The sequence below is a fragment of the Hypanus sabinus genome, chromosome 17, assembly GCF_030144855.1.
Source record: "Hypanus sabinus isolate sHypSab1 chromosome 17, sHypSab1.hap1, whole genome shotgun sequence".
Taxonomy (NCBI): Eukaryota; Metazoa; Chordata; class Chondrichthyes; order Myliobatiformes; family Dasyatidae; genus Hypanus; species Hypanus sabinus.
The window spans coordinates 42604443-42620732 of NC_082722.1; the positions used below are offsets into that span (position 1 = coordinate 42604443).

A 16290-nucleotide genomic window follows, 5' to 3' on the forward strand; every position below is an offset into this window, starting at 1 on the left:
CTAATAACTCATCTCCTTCTACCTTAGGCCATGAATTTATCAATCACCCCTGCTGTGGACCACTTCCACAAAGAAGTGATCCGTATGCTCCACAACCGCTGGACTAAGTGTGTACATGTAGGATGGGACTATGTTGAAAAATAAATGTGCTAGGTTTTCTATCTTAGGCTACAAACTTATCAATCACCCCTCATAAGTGAACATTACCAGGATCTTGTAAAATACAAGCTGGATGAGCTGTGTTACCAGCTAAACAGTTTATAGGTAATTTTGATACTTAGGAACCATCAAGCCTTCTAATTACACCCACCCAAACACAACACTCTATCTATTATCTCAGTCACTGCACTTTAAACCACTTTTTACAATGTTGGTATTTATGTATTTATGTACATTTTGTTCCATATCTGTACTTCTAACTTTACTTGTACATCATTCTTCATTCTGTATAATTTATTGAATGTAGTTGTTTTTGTTGTATGTAACTCCAACACACCACAGGAATTTAACTTATAAATGCATACAGCAAATAAATTTGGTCCTTACGAAAGTACTGGTACCATGGTCATTCCTCAGAATGTGAGAGAAATGGAAAATTGCAAACTATTCAAAATGGTTTTGGACATTACATTACATTCTGTCTGAGATAACATTCAAATGGGAGGTTACACTCTGTGTTAGTTCAGAGGAGTTTAAAGCAATACTCAGAATACTCCTTAATATAAATTCATCCTACAACCAAGTCTGAAGTATTATAGGCATGTGACAGAGAAAAAAATAATGCAATTGTCATCACCATCTATTTCTGTCTCATCTGGCAGCAGGCATCAGGTCACTAGATACATTACCATTTGAGAACATATATCCTTCATCACTTGTAAATAGTTGCATATATGAATCAGCTAATCCTTTGTACTTCATCTTAAGGTTGTAATTGTGAATAGTGCAACATTTTAAAACAAATTATTTCAAATGCATCGGTCTTTATGGTTTTTGCAAATAAAAGACCCATGGTTTGTTACTTCGACAGATGACATGCTTATCATTGGGTTCTCAAGCAAAAATATGCTAATCACCCAGAAACATTTCTGTGACGTCAAAGGGCAAAGAAGAATTCAGATTACATAAAGCAGGCTAGGTTATTTAAGAATCTGTGAAGGGTAATAGTGACAGAGACCTGTGGAGCTCAAAGACAAGGCTAAAGCAGATACCAATATTGTTCTCTTCTGACAATATAATCAAACCAGAGACTAGCAGACAAAAAACAAAACTTTATGAACTCAATGGATTGTTTTGATTTGGAAATTACTTATTGAGGAGGCAATGTCATAAAGTGTGAGCTGACTTGTTTTGAAAATCTCTTTTCTTTCGTCTTCATTTTTGACGACATGAGTGCGCAAGTCTCCCTGGCCACTTGTTTGGCCAGAATGTATGAAGGAGGCAATCCCGACTCTCAGAAAAAAAGTGAGTCTGTTGTTCAAGTAAAGAAACCATCAGGTGCCAGTCAAAGCAATGTTGCCAATAATCTAAGCATGATGGATGGGAAACTAAGTCTTCTTAACGAAAAGGTAGATCAAATAGTAAACTTCCAAAGACAAGTTCTTACGAAATTGGAGGATATGTCTCAAGAAATGTGTGACTTGGAAAAGAACATTGTTATACTAAAAACATTAAAAGGCACCAATGAAGTGGTGGGTGAGAAGAAAGGAAGCACTAATTTCTTGCAACATGCTGACTGCCTCAGTCAGGCAGAGGTGAAGCCTTTATTCATGGAACTGCTCAAGCTGGTTACCTCGGTACACGAAGGCACGACAAAGCAAAAGGAGAAGTTAGAAGGCATTGAGAAAATGGTGTCAGCAGTTGATAAAGCCATTCATTTTGTGGGTGAAACCTTCAAAAATTCTCACATAATACAGTTTATACTTAAAGGAACAGTACCTTGGAAAAAAGGAAGCCTAACAGAATTTTCAGAGGTCAGTTACTTCAATAAAAACTATCGTAAAATAAAGATAGCTTAATGAACAGGCAATGTATAGAATGAAAATTCTTTATAATATCTACTCATTCACTGGAGAATTTACCATTCATAATATGTAAAGTAATACAAGTTAAGGAAAAGACTTTGACTTTGGCTGGAAAAAGGGACTGTTCTACATTTCTCCAACAGAATCAAAATTATCCCCATGGTTGTCTTTGTCTCAAAAGAAATAGGGAAGTCATGTGTGAAATAATGAAATTTATACCATACTATATTAAAGTATTATTTTCTGTACCAAAATTAATAACTTGAATACACGGTTTCTGTACTGGCCCAATCCTGATGTGATCAAGGTGCTTACTATTTGTAAACCAATGACTGAAGACAAAATCAGAACTTTATAGCATGTTCCCAAAATTTAAAGAATTAGTGCAGAAAGAAATTATCTAGAGCAAGATTATTTTCAACATGTTAAAAATTATGATGTGTGATCAAGAAGAGTTTACAAGAGAACTTTGAGACCATATTTTAGACCAGAGGTCTAAAAAAGTTATTAGTGAAGTAGTTGATTAAAGTATTGCAATGCACATGGCTTTGTTGTACAGAGGAGACAAAACCCTGAAAATTGTGGACATCTGAAGTAAAACAAAGTGTTCAGAATACTCAGCAGGCCAGACAGAGAAATAAAAGTTAACAAATCTGCATCTTCTCACTGCGACTGAGTAGCTCTCCTTTGGGTGCTCAGATTTCCTTCTGTTTCTGAAGGATACAATGGTACTGTATATTGTAAAATGACAATTGTAAATTAGTTTTCCATGTATGCTGATGTTTAAAAAATCACAGTGGAATTGATAGGTATGTGTGAAAGAGAATAAATTACAGGGATAAGGTAAAATTCGGAGAAGGACTGATGGGGTTGCTCATTTGGGAGTGGGATTGTCATGATAGGGTAAATGGCCTCCCCTCATTGTGTAAACTAAGCACACAATTGTAAGATGTGACTACTGTATGTACTTTTAATGTCCAGTTAACAAATTCTGAGTTGTTACCCATCTAATATGGAAACTGCTCTCACTTTTACTTTGCTGTACTTTGTCAGTCTGAAGCTTCATTTTAGTTCATCAAGTATAACCTGAACCAAAGAAGCCATGGACCTAGTGACTTATATAATTTATTGGCCTAGATTAGTGGGGAATGCTAGCAGTTCCATGCACATTTTTTCCCATTTCCATATGTAAATGTCATCAATTTTTAGAATTCGTAACTGTGTCTGTGCATGCAAATATATAATCCTTCACAATACTGGCCGGCATTTTCCTGACTGTGTGCCAATGCTGGATTCATTTGAATCCATCGGTGAAACATTGATGCAGGAGTAGCTGTCAGGAAATACTGTAGCAGGTTTGACCCAGTGAAGAAATCACCTCTTCACTCCTTTGAATGGTGAAGAATGGCTGTGACAGACAGAGGCAAATGTTAGCTTACATTTTTAAATTGATTACATTCAATTAAAATCTTTAATTCCTATTAAGTTTTTTGAGGCTTCAGTTTTATTTTTCAAAAAATGCCAGTCATTGAGTATTTTATTTATCTGTTAAATACATTTTGAATGTTTTTGACTATCAGAGGCATTTAGGTGAAGTCAAGTTTTTATAGCTTTGATAGCTGGCAAGCTGGAGGATGTGGCTTAGCTTGGCTGTGGAAGTGATTTTGTTTTGTGGCCAGAACTTATTCTACCCTCCGAGACTCTTCTTAAACCCATCAGCCCTGCTGGGGCATAGGCCACTGACAGCAGATCACCCGAGTCCTCTGTCCTGGGCCAGTCTTTCAACTATTCCCAGGTGTAGCCCATCTTCTTGGTGTATCCTTCTTTTCCCAGGGGCCTCTGGAGCTTCTGTAGCATCAGGGCTTTATGGGACGGGGTGGTTAGAGACTTGTCGAACTTTTCTTCTTTCGCAGCCGGGCTTCGGACCGTCCATGGGGGAGTTTCCCAGCCCCTACATGTCGATATTCATGTGCCTGAGGTCTGGGTGCCCACAGTGTCTTCCTACTGATGATTAGGCTGGAACTTTATAGCAAGTTGGTACAGAAGCCACTAAAGATAAATTTGGGCATAGACAATTGTAAGCACACGTGACATGATGCTGGTAGGATATTCTGGACTATCATGTTACAGCCTTTGTAAAAGAATTGAATATTTCTCTCAATTTTGATGTGATGCAGGTATCTACAAAGAGTAGGGGGACAAAGATCATGAATCTTTCATTTTGTACCAGCCCTGGCAAGTTCCAGTGTGGCACTTATGAACTTTTGTTACTTGCCTGTCTTGGGATATTTGGTGAACGGGCCAATGCTGCGATTCTTTAAAAGCAAGAGCATTCACATGTTGTCATACAAAGTGACTGCTTTCTGATCTTGCATTATATGTCACAAAGGTACCCCACCCACCGAGTGAAGAAATTTCTTTTCATCTCAGTGTCATATCGCCTACTCCTGATTCTCAAACTGTGACCCCTGGTTCTATACTCATCAGCTGGGGAAAAATCCATTTTTAAAGAATTTTATTTCAGAGTTTGAAGTACTGTAAATTTATTATCAAACTACATATAAGTCACCACATACAACCCTGAGATTCGTTTTCTTGCAGGCATACTCAGTAAATACAATAAGCATAATAGAACCAATGAAAGACAGATAATAGGGCAGATAACAGGTGTACAAGAAACAACAAACTGTGTAAATACATAAGAAAAAAATTAATAATTAAGCAATAAATATCAAGAACATGAGATGAAGAGTCCTAGAAACAGAGTTCATAGGCTGTGGGAATGGTTCACTGATGAGGCAAGTGCAGTTGAAGAGAAGTTGAGTGAAGTCATTCCCACTGGTTCAAGAGTTTCAATGAGATCCTTCATCCTTCTAAGCTCTGAACAATACAGCTCCCTACGCAAAATCCCCTTTCTACAGCACCTGCAGAAAATGGCCTAAAAATCTTCACTATATTCCCACTATGGCAAGTACATTCCCCTTAGTTCTGAGTCTACAAGGCTGTGAATTACAGCATTCTGGAAATTTGGGCTGGTAACCTCCTGCTCCTCAATGGTTAAATAACCTTCAAAATGGCAGTGCATGCCTATTGTGAGCCATATGCAGGCATGGAAAGCCATACAGATGAAGGTCAAAAAATTGGACAGCTGTGCTTATGCCAGGAATAGACTTCTGGCCGTGTATGGACCCAGTTTTTTGATGTGCATTGTTTACAATGGGTTCTAAAGGGTGCTAGCCGTAATATGCACCCATGTAGATGAAAAGTGTCCCATTCAATCTCATATTCAGAGAATACAGGTGTCGACCAGACCATGTCCAACGACACGCCCCAGTCACAGCTGCCGACCTCGCCAGTTAACAACAGTCTCCTGATTGTTAGCTGGCAGATGTTGCAGTGGCTTCAGCACCGGACTTTGAGGCAAATGGTCTTTGGTTCGAATCTGGCCGGTTCCTTGCACGCTTTCCTTTGCTGGGTTGAGCATCGAGCTAGGAACTCGGCCTTGTAAAAAAAAACATCTAAATGCTATGGAAATGACAGAGTGAGCCTTGAGGCTGCCCTATGAGTGTGAAAAGGAACGACAACCTGACCCAGCTTCACCATTCCTCCGCACTCACGCAATGTTACCACCGTCCGGAACAACCTCGAACACAAAGAAAAGCTGGAGGTTTTCACATTTCATTTTCTGCTTGTCGCAGTATAATGTTGTAAAACTTTTTCTTAACAGGCAAAGACTAAAGTTGAAGAAAAAGATGCCAAAGCCAAACATGGATTTAGCCACAGAGGAATCCAAGTACAGTTAAACAAAGAAGTGTTTGAAGGTACAGACACAGCACATACGCTATGAGAATTAGTGAACAGGTTTAAGTGAGACTGCGTACAGTTTGGCATCATTGTTGTACATTTACAGCCTGGTGCATGTATGTATTAGATTGAAGTCATCGTGAGCACCACTATATGTGCCAAGTCCATGTGATTCAATGTACTAAATCTTTAAATGAATGTGGTGTATTTAGTCAGAACTGATTTGTATATTAACCTGGACCTACTATGAAAACTAACTGGCCCTAGCACAATTTCTCAGCAAAGTAATGCATTTGAGCTATCTCTTTACTTATTTACAGTAGAATAAGTTTTAGACTGATTCTGTTCGTGGTCTTCTGCTGCTGTAGCCCATCCACTTCAAGGCTTGTTGAGTTGTGCATGCAGAGATGCTCTTCTGCACACCACTGCTGTAACATGTAGTCTCCTGAGTTACTGTCTCTTTCCTTAGCAGTTTGAAAGAGCCACTCACCTCTGAACTCTCTCATTAACAAGGCATCTTCACCCACAGAATGCTGCTCACTGTAGGTTTTTGGTTTTCACACTATTCTCTGGAAACTCTGGAGTCTGTTGTGCATGAAAATCCCAGGAGATCAGCAGTTTCTGAGATGCTTAAACCTCCCTGTCAGACATCAACAATACTTCCATGGTCAAAGTCACTTCAATCACATCTCTTCCCCATTCTGACGTTTGGCCTGAACAACAGTTGAACCTCTTGACCATGCCTGCATGCTTTTATGCATTGAGTTGCTGCCACATGACTGGCTGATCAGATATTTGTACCTACAAACAGGTGCAGAAGTGTGTCTAAAGAAGTGGCCACTGAGTATATACTGGTTACAACAAAAGAAATGCATATGTGTTTAGAGAAAGGCAGCTTTCTAAGTACTTTACCAACAAGGTATTAACTACCAATAATGACCACAACTAGGAATCTACAACCAATATAGTAACTGCTGTTTTAGGAAGTTTTAAGTTTGCCTTTTGTCAAACCATTTTATACTTTCAGAAAATCCTTGTAAAACCTAAGGGTCTGAAAATTCATCCAAGTGTCTTCAGTAGAAGAATACTTTAGATGAAAATCATGTTAATGTGGAATCAGCCAATTTTGCAGATGTTACTAGAAGAGTCAGATCCAATTATTTTTGTTGTATGGTGAGCTTTGTGTGCCCCAGCATTGATTTTCTGGCATCCAACTCACCCAATGACATTAACAGCTGTGCAAACTTAAACTTCATCTTCTGTGAAATTTTCTAACACTATTGGCCAGAACCCTACCATTCACTCACAAAATAGCATATTTTAATAATGAAAAAGCTCCATATGAATATCATTTAAAGGGACAGTCACATCTCCTGCAGTCCTGGGTCGATTGATGCATGACGGTCAATCTAACTTCATTTAATAGTCCAGCCCAGACTGGAATCACAGTCTTGAACTCCAAGGGGTTTGCAGCAGGTTTCGCTAAAATCTTAATGGCCAGAAGAAATCATGCAAAAATAGAAGCTATTTCATGTTCATTGAACCAGAAATAAGGATGATAACTGAGGCTTGATCTGCATTATCTCACAGCTCTCTCATCAGGAAGCAGCTCTTAAATATAGCTACACTTTCCAAGATTGACTTTTTGAGAACGGTGCAGGAACTAGCATGAGCTTATATTTATGATTTCTGAGATCACAGAGAAATGTTCAGTACGAACAACTGCAATGTACCTGTAAGAAGGGAAAAACTGCAGATGCTGAAAACCCAAGCAACACACAAAAAATGCTGGAGGAAATCTTATTAGAGCTGTTGGGGAGGGTTCAAACTAATTTGGCAGGGCGATGGGACCGGAGTGAAGGGACTCCGGATAGGACAGACGGTAAAAAAAGCAAAGATAGCATGCAGTCAAACTGTCAGGAAGGGCAGGCAGATGATAGAACAAAATTGCAGCCAGCAGGGTGAGCATCAGTGCATTAGGGATGCAGAATCACTAGAAGGATGAGGGGTGTTCTCATTGAAACCTTTCGAATGTTGAAAGACCTAAACAGAGTGGATGTGGAAAGGATGTTTTCCATGAAGGGGGAGCCTAGGACAGAGGGCACAGCCTCAGGATAGAGGGGTGTTCACTTAAAAAAGAAATGCAGAGAAGTTCCTTTAGCCAGAGGGTGATGAATTTGAGGAATTTGTTACCACAGGCAGATGTGGAGGCTGGGTCATTGGGTGTAATTAAGGTAGAGACTGATACATTCTTGATTGGACACAGATCAAAGATTACGGGGAGAAGGCTGGGGAATGAGGCTGAGGAGGGAATAGAAAAGGATCAGCCATGATTAAATGGTGGAGCAGACTCAATGGGCCCAATTCTGTTCCTATGTCTTATGGTCTAACTCAGCAGGCCAGGTAGCATCTATGGAAAAAAGGAAACAGTAAATGCTTCAGGCTGAGACCCAAAGCGTCAACTGTTTACTCTTTTCCACCGATGCTGCCTGGCCTGCTGAGTTCCTCCAGCATTTTTTGTGTGTTGCAAAGAATCTGTAATGTTCTCGAGGACAGCATCAGCCTTGCCTTGGGATCCCTGACGTTAGCTCTGCTGGAACGAGCAGCATCTGCTATTTTACCACTTACAATTGCTTTGCAGAAATCAAGAATGTAGGGAATCTGTGAGTTTTGATTGTCCTGACTTTGACATTTATACATAGAAGGTGCACGCGGATACAGTATAGGGCTCCAAAAGTACAGGCATTTATACAGTCAATGTACACGATGAACTCTACCAATACTCTTTTGGAATTGGCATGTATGTTCAAAATGGCATTAGGGAAATTGCTAACTTTGTTGTAATGTTGGAAAAGAGCATAGATGAATATTTGGCTTCCCCTTCCTGTTAATCACTGTGTCACGGCAATGTACTGATAAACACGATGCTATTAAAGCTTGGGGTGCCAGAGTTCAGAGTCCAATTCCTAAGTCATCTGTAAGGAATCAGCATGTCCACCCTGTGGAATGTGTGAGTTTTCTCCGGGTCCTCCGGTTTTCTCCCACAGTCCAGAGACTTACTGGTTAGTAGGTTAATTGGTCATTGTAACTTGTCCCATGATTAGGCTAGGGTTAAAAATCGATGTTGCTGGGTGGTGTGGCTTAAAGGGCCAGAAGGTCCTGTTCTGCATTCTGTCTCTAAGTAAACTAAATACATCGGAATTTCAGACAAGACCTAAGACCAGGTTGGTTTGTCTCCAAATGCAAAAGTCTAACCACGACCCCCAGAGTTCAGCATGGCCACTGCTGAGATCCCCTTACCATTACAATCTGGAGTCTATCCTAGAGGGGAAATTCATCTCTTTAAACCATACATACATTCTTACACAACTGTTTTCCCATGTTTTATTAATTTTATCTGAAATTTATCAACCATTGTACACTGAATTAAGGTAAATCTTTAAATCAGGTCTTGTGCTTCATCTTGAAACTGACCATTGTAGACAGTGGTGCTTTAAATTGACCAGCACTTCTCTGCCCAAGTGGTAAATCAAAGGAGTAATATTATGACAAGGAAATAAATGGAGTTGTAGCCTGGATGTATGGACTTGATTGGATGAATGGCCTCCTTGTAAGTCCTGAAAAGTATAAAGTATGAAATAAACATCTGTGCGACTCTAAAGGTCAATGTAAATGCCCAGCTCTTAGAGCAGGTCAGAGACTCGTCCCTGCAATGAGTGGCTCATCTCCCCACTTGGCGAAGTCTTTCTGGCACTGCGCAAGCACCGATCACTAGAATGAGAGACTAGACTCCTCTTGCCTTACAGGTTTCACTGATCTCACGTGGAAGAAATCCACCATCCTTACTCAGAGTCACCCTTGTGTGATTCCAGAACCTCAGCAATATGATTGACTTCGAAAATGATTTCTAAAATATTCTAGATAGCTGCACTGTTCAGGGGCAAAGAGGGATGAGCAATAAAGACTGATCTCGCCAGCTATGTACTTAAGTACTCAGAAATACATAAAAATATATAACCTGCCTATAAATATTCCAAACCCCAGTTAAATCCTACACCCTTTATCCAATGTTTAATACAAAGCTCTCCGTCAAATTGACTTTGCTAAAGCTGCCAAGTCAGCATAGCCCACTTTCACCCGATAAACAGTATATTTCAACTTTTCTGCTGTCTCTTTCATTTCCGTAGATTACATTCCAAAATATATTTCTTTAATTTTGCCTTTAAAAAGGTTGCAGAATTGAATGGGAATCCATTTAGTGATGTTGAAACCATATATCCACATTGGATAACAATCTCTCTGTATAATCTTAAATAACCGTAATAGGATCACATTGTTTATTAATGAAATGAAGTATATTTTGTTGAATATTCCTTACTCAGGGAGCAATGAATGTGAAGACACTCAGTCTTGTGCAAACAGCCAGAAATTTAAAGATGCAGAGAGCATTGTTCTAACTGAAGGACAGGCAAGGCTTCATTGTAACGAAGGAACCCCCACATGTCAGCCCTCAGAGACTGCAGCCAAGCACAAAGATTTGGGATGCATTGACTCTCAAGGAGCTCCGGTGAAGACAAATAATTCTGGGGCCGCCAGCAGGAAAAAGGCATGTCTTGCAACAAGGAGCGTGAAGGAAAGTAAAGAATGCACACAGAATCAGAAATCAGCAGAAGACCAGCAGAAAGAAATGACTAAAGTAAGCACAAAGAATGTGGAATATCAGGCTCAGAGGACTGAGGGAAGTGAGGGAAAGGAAAATGATAAGACAAAGGCTGCAATCACGACAGAAGCTCCAGAGATCATATTGGCTACTGACCAGCCAAAGTTTGATGAAAGCTCTACATTGCTTCCAGAAAGGTAACAATTATATCATCATAACTTGTCAATCTATTTTATGTCCTTGGCTTTTTTATGTTTGTATCTCTAGTTAACCCTAAATTAAGCTATTAAAAAAATGAATGAAACAGGTTAGATGCAATAAAAATAACTGTAACCTTAATGAACAATAGTCCTGATAAAGGGTTTCAGCCTGAAATGTTGGCTGTATTTTTTTCCATAGATGCCATCTGACCTGCTGAGCTCCTCCATCATTTTGTGAACGTAGCATTGTGCTTCTTATTATTGGGACTTCTGTTACCTACAAAAGATACTGTCATAACCAAGTCCCTTTTTGATTTTTTAAAACAAATTGTTAATAACAAACACGAGGAAATCTGCAGATGCTGGAAATTCAAGCAACACACACAAAATGCTGGTGGAACGCAGCAGGCCAGGCAGCATCTATAGGGAGAAGCACTGTCCTGACGAAGGGTCTCGGCTTGAAACGTCGACAGTGCTTCTTCCTATTGATGCTGCCTGGCCTGCTGCGTTCCACCAGCATTTTGTGTGCGTTGCTTGTTAATAGCAAGTCATTTTTACTTAATTAGACAGGAACTACTATCCAGCCACACTTTTTTCTTTTATTGCAACATTCAGAAAATGCCCTGATTGTAGCATTCAGGGTTTCTTTAAAGTTTCTTGGATTTCAGTCTGCATAATTTTCTAATAAATCTATTCCATCTGTTTACCATTCCCAGTGTAGCAAAAAAAAGACATGAAATATTTAACTTTTGACAATCTTAATCTATGTCTTCATGTTCAATTCTTATCAACAAAATTACAATATTCTACTTCACCTTTATCATTCGCTCAACTACTGTGACCCTCTATAAGACATTAGGACTGGTTTGCTGCACGCTTCCATCATCTACAGCGCCTACTGATATTATTGTGCTTGACTTCCTGGAAAATTCCAAAGCAACACACATTCAAAATGCTGGAGGAAATCAGCAGGTCAGGCAGCCTCTGTGGAAGTGAATAGACAGTCGATATTTTGGGCTGACTTAGCTCATTATGATCTCGATGACATAATTTGCTTATAGTTAAGTGCGGTTCCACCAAGATCCACTGGAAATGTAAATAGCTTAAATTAAGTAGATGATTGTAGCACTGCATCTCGTTAAGATACAGAGGGAGTTTGACTCTGCTACCACATTTAGAGTTAATGCAGCAAGTCCTAGATGGCCTGTTTCAGTATTTACTTGCACAACAGGTTGTCTAGGATTAACAATTTTAATAAGTTATTCTAAGAGTTTCACTGAAACCTTTAAACTTAATGAAGTAATACATGCAGAGGTTTTGATTTCCAAGCATGCTCCAATTTTCTTCTAATTGATGGCGTATTAATATTTATTGTATTTGTGTATTCGTGTGAATACTGAAGATGAATAATGAATGGCTAAGCAATTGCATGTTATTCTGGAAGTGACCCTATGAATTGAAAACTGTTATGTGTAATTATGATGCGGTAGAAACACTTTAATCAATTAAAACCTGCCTATCTATTCTCCATGTGTTACGACCCATGCCGACCTTATCAGAATAGGGTCATGACTCATAACTGAAGCTAATTAACCAAATATGAGTATGATAGAGGCATTTATATGTGGATGGAAGCCACTCAAACCTCTGAACTTGCTTGGGTTCTCTACAAGGATAATCTAGTTAGATCCATTCCCTGCCTAATTTCCTTAAATCTCTCTAGCTTTACTCCGTGAACAATTCTCTTCTGAATGGGATAATCAAACCGGTTCCAACCATTTTTCGGGTGGTGAATTCCAGATCAAGAGGAAAGCCCCAATAATTTAGATGTGTTTCAGCCACTAGCTCTCTGGGTCCTGGCCTCTCATTTTTCTTCCTTCTTTGTATTCTAATTGCCTTGATTGCCAATTGTGGTGCGATTTCACTGTTTGAAGATGAGGAATTCCACTGGCTCAGCAGCAATATTGCCAGAGCAACACATTGCAGGCCAATCTCTTTGACGTCTCATTTGCAAGACACAACTTCCTGTTTATTCAACCTTTTGTCATTTTTCTGTTATCCTTAGTTTGGTGGCTCTTTTCTGTGCCACCTCCAATATAGAGTCATAGCATGGATACAGGCTATTCGGCCCAACTAGTCCATGCTGGCCACAGTGCCTACCCGGCTTGTCCCAATTCCATAGGTTCAACCCATATCCCTCTAAGCACCACTCCATCATGTACACTAAATTGTACTATTGCATCCGCCTCAACCACTTTGTCTGATATCTTTCATATATCTCAACAACCAGAAACAAAACGGGCAAGTCTAAGCAATACTGTTATCATATTCTAATGCTTCATTATGCATTTTATACTCTGCCATTCAAAAATGCATATACAGGTTGTGTTGGTATCAAAGAAGTTTAATTTTACTTGAAAAAAGCATTTCTAATGTTACATGAAAAGCTGATTAAGGGTGTTTATTAAGAGAGAAATTGTCTTCAAATGAGGTAATTCTATTACTCACCCCCCCCCCCCCCAAAGCCTGTATACATGCTTTCTTCTACATATTATCTCAGGACCTTGTGAATAGAGAAAAAAAATCAGGATTTACTTCTGTATAAATCATTGGAAACACTGCTCTTTATGCTGCACTGCAACTATTTTACAGGACTTCTGGCTCAATAAAGAGAAGGCTATCCAAGCCTACTGAGGCAGTGAATCTGGGCATTAAGGTCACCAAAGAAAATGAGCCTATAAATTTTAAAGAGCTGAAGGAATCCCTCAAAAAGCTCAATGAGCAGCAAAAGGCCACAGACATTGCAAAAACTGATTTATGGCAGAAATCAGCAAAGGGAACAAAACCCATCACTGCGGCAGCAGATGTAAGAGTCAGCAAACCTTCCAAGCAGTCTGAAAACCAGCAACAAGCTTCACAAGGCATCAAAACCCAATCAGGTCAGAAAAGTGAAGGAAGCATTCAGGGTTGTCAGAATCAAACAGAAAACCACTGTGATTCACAAAAACATGATTCTGAAGAGCCCCTGACGGCCAGCAAAGAACCTGACAAAGTGAGTGAACTGGCAAAGGGAGAAACAGATTCCACAGACACCACAGCCAAAGCAGAGAAAACACAGGAAGATGTTGAAAAGTCAGAAGATTTCAAAATCATTATCGGTGAGTTGACTTTTCATAAACCAGATGTCACTTCCAACGCACTTCACTTTCAATGTTATCTCTGAAACCACTTGTAATGCCTGTCTTAAAGTTTTGATTTTGTTTCTCAGATGATAGTCCATCACCACCAGCCCCTTTCAGTCATCGTATTGTGACCACCAAACAAATTCAAGTCGCCTCCGTATACACCGTTCACCATGAAGAGGTGCTAGGAGGGTAGGTGTTCCTCGATTTTTCAGATAACTTTTTCAGATTTTGGTCAACTACTGATGAATAAGTTGCTGAAGAAGACATGACTACAAAGTGGTTTGATAGCAATGTAATTATTAAATAACTATTTACCGTTGAGGAATGTAATCTCAGAAATCACTTTTTAAAAATATATGTAAAAGGATTATTAAATTGCACAACACACACAAAATGCTGGGGGAACACAGCAGGCCAGGCAGCATCTATAGGAAGAAGTACAGTTGACGTTTCGGGCCGAGACCCTTCTTCAGGACTAACTGAAAGTAAAGATAGTAAGAGATTTGGAAGTAGGAGGGGGAGGGGAAAATGCAAAATGATAGGAGAAGACCGGAGGGGGTGAAGTGAAGCTGAGATCTGGAAAGGTGATTGGCAAAAGGGATACAGAGCTGGAGAAGGGAAAGGATCATGGGACGGGAGGCCTAGGGAGAAGGAAAGGTGGGAGGGGAGAACCAGAGGTAGATGGAGAACAGGCAGAGTGATGGGCAGAGAGAGAAAAAAAGGGGGGGGGGTGGAAGTTAATATATCAGGGATAGGGTAAGAAAGGGAGGGCAATTAACGGAAGTTAGAAAAGTCAATGTTCATGCCATCAGGTTGGAGGCTACCTAGACGGTATATTACACAATATTTTTTACATCCGTAGTGTCAAGTATAGACCTGTTAAATGATTTTATTACTGATAGAGAACAGTTTTGTTCAGTCATTTTAAAAAAAATATAATTAATTTTTTTTTAAAAAAGTATTTTTTTTACCATGAATTTCTGAGAAGTGACTGAATATGGTGTGATGAGAAGCAAGACTGAACAAAACTGAATTCTGTTCTCTATCAATAACAAAATCATTTAACAGGTCTGTACTTAACACTATGGATGTAAAAAAAGTTTACAATATAAGTTTACAATTATATTGTAAACTTCTTCGATCCCTGAGTTAGGTAAGAAGGCCTGGAACTAAATAGTAACCTCTGTTAATATGTAGATATTAATTGAAGATAAAATCTTTCACCACCTCCCTCACCTACTGGAACCTAAAACAGTCTGCTAGACCTCAGTTTTAGAATAGCGAGCTGGAAGAGTTGACACTACTAACTGAACCTCACTCTGCCAAGAACAGTTGCTCGAACTGAAGAGAGCAATAAACTAAATTTTCATAGATATTGCCTGACCTGTTGAGTTCATCTAGCGTTTTGTGTGTGTTGCTCTAGATTTGTAGCATCTGCAGAATCTCTTGTGTTAGTAAACAACAAATAACTGGGAGTAAGATGTTACTAGATACATTTATTTTTAAAATGTTTTAAATAATATTATGCAACACAGGTTGTATCCACTGGGCTATTCAAGATGTAATGAACAGAACAGAAATTTTAATTAAGTAGCAATTTGTGTTCCACTGTTACACGCCTACCCCAGATTTTCCATTGGCATTTTTCAACATCGGCCAATTTCTACCAAATTTACAATAATGTAATCCATAGGTTCTTGACCCTTTTCTGCTCGTGACCCACTTCTGACTTTTATTTATCTTTGCTTCAAGGTTTCAAAGATAGATTTAATGTCAGAAGAATGTATACAATATACATCCTGAAATGCTTTTTCTTCGCAAACGTCCACAAAAACAGAGGAGTGTCCCCAAAGGATGAATGACAGTTAAATGTTAGAACCCCAAAGTTCCCCCAGTTTCCCCCTCCCATGCATAAGTGGCAGCAAGCAACAATACCCCCCCATGGCAAAAAAAAGCATCGGCACCCACCACAGAGCACTCATGCGTGAGCAAAGCAACAGCAAAGACACAGACTTGCCGTACTTCAAAGACTACATAGTTGACCAGGAATTCAACACACCACCGGCTCTCTCTCTCCCTAATAAGGGCAAAAGAGATGTCTCCGTTTCACAGCAAGAGGGGAAACATAATGAACAACTCACTGATTTACGATGTTAAAAGTCCATTGCATCGCTTTTTTCGAGCTCTGTGTCCAAAGATATTGGGTCTCTGGGCACACAGCCTTAGATCTTGCACCTCCCACAACACACCAGTCTTCTGCTTGGACACCGACCTCCGATCCCCCCGTCTCCACGGCCACGAGAGCTCGGTCCTCCGAAGGTGAGCGGAGCTCTTAGGCTGAGCCGTTGGCGTGCCGAACAACGGCCGGTTACGAAAGCCCGAGTCCCATTCCTGCAAAGAACCATAGTCAGCGTGTA

At 39.7% G+C, this 16290-nt stretch overlaps 1 protein-coding gene across 1 annotated transcript in view; it reads left to right on the forward strand.

The window, feature by feature from the left end:
* The first annotated feature begins 1388 nt into the window (after window positions 1-1388).
* The window catches only part of mylk3 (myosin light chain kinase 3), a 47898-nt gene continuing 32996 nt past the window's right edge, over window positions 1389-16290 (forward strand). Inside the window, exons 1-5 of the mRNA XM_059993479.1 lie at window positions 1389-1973; window positions 5752-5845; window positions 10211-10685; window positions 13341-13846; window positions 13957-14062. Of these exons, the coding sequence (XP_059849462.1) occupies window positions 1389-1973; window positions 5752-5845; window positions 10211-10685; window positions 13341-13846; window positions 13957-14062 (1766 nt within the window). The remainder of the gene's footprint in view (window positions 1974-5751; window positions 5846-10210; window positions 10686-13340; window positions 13847-13956; window positions 14063-16290) is intronic.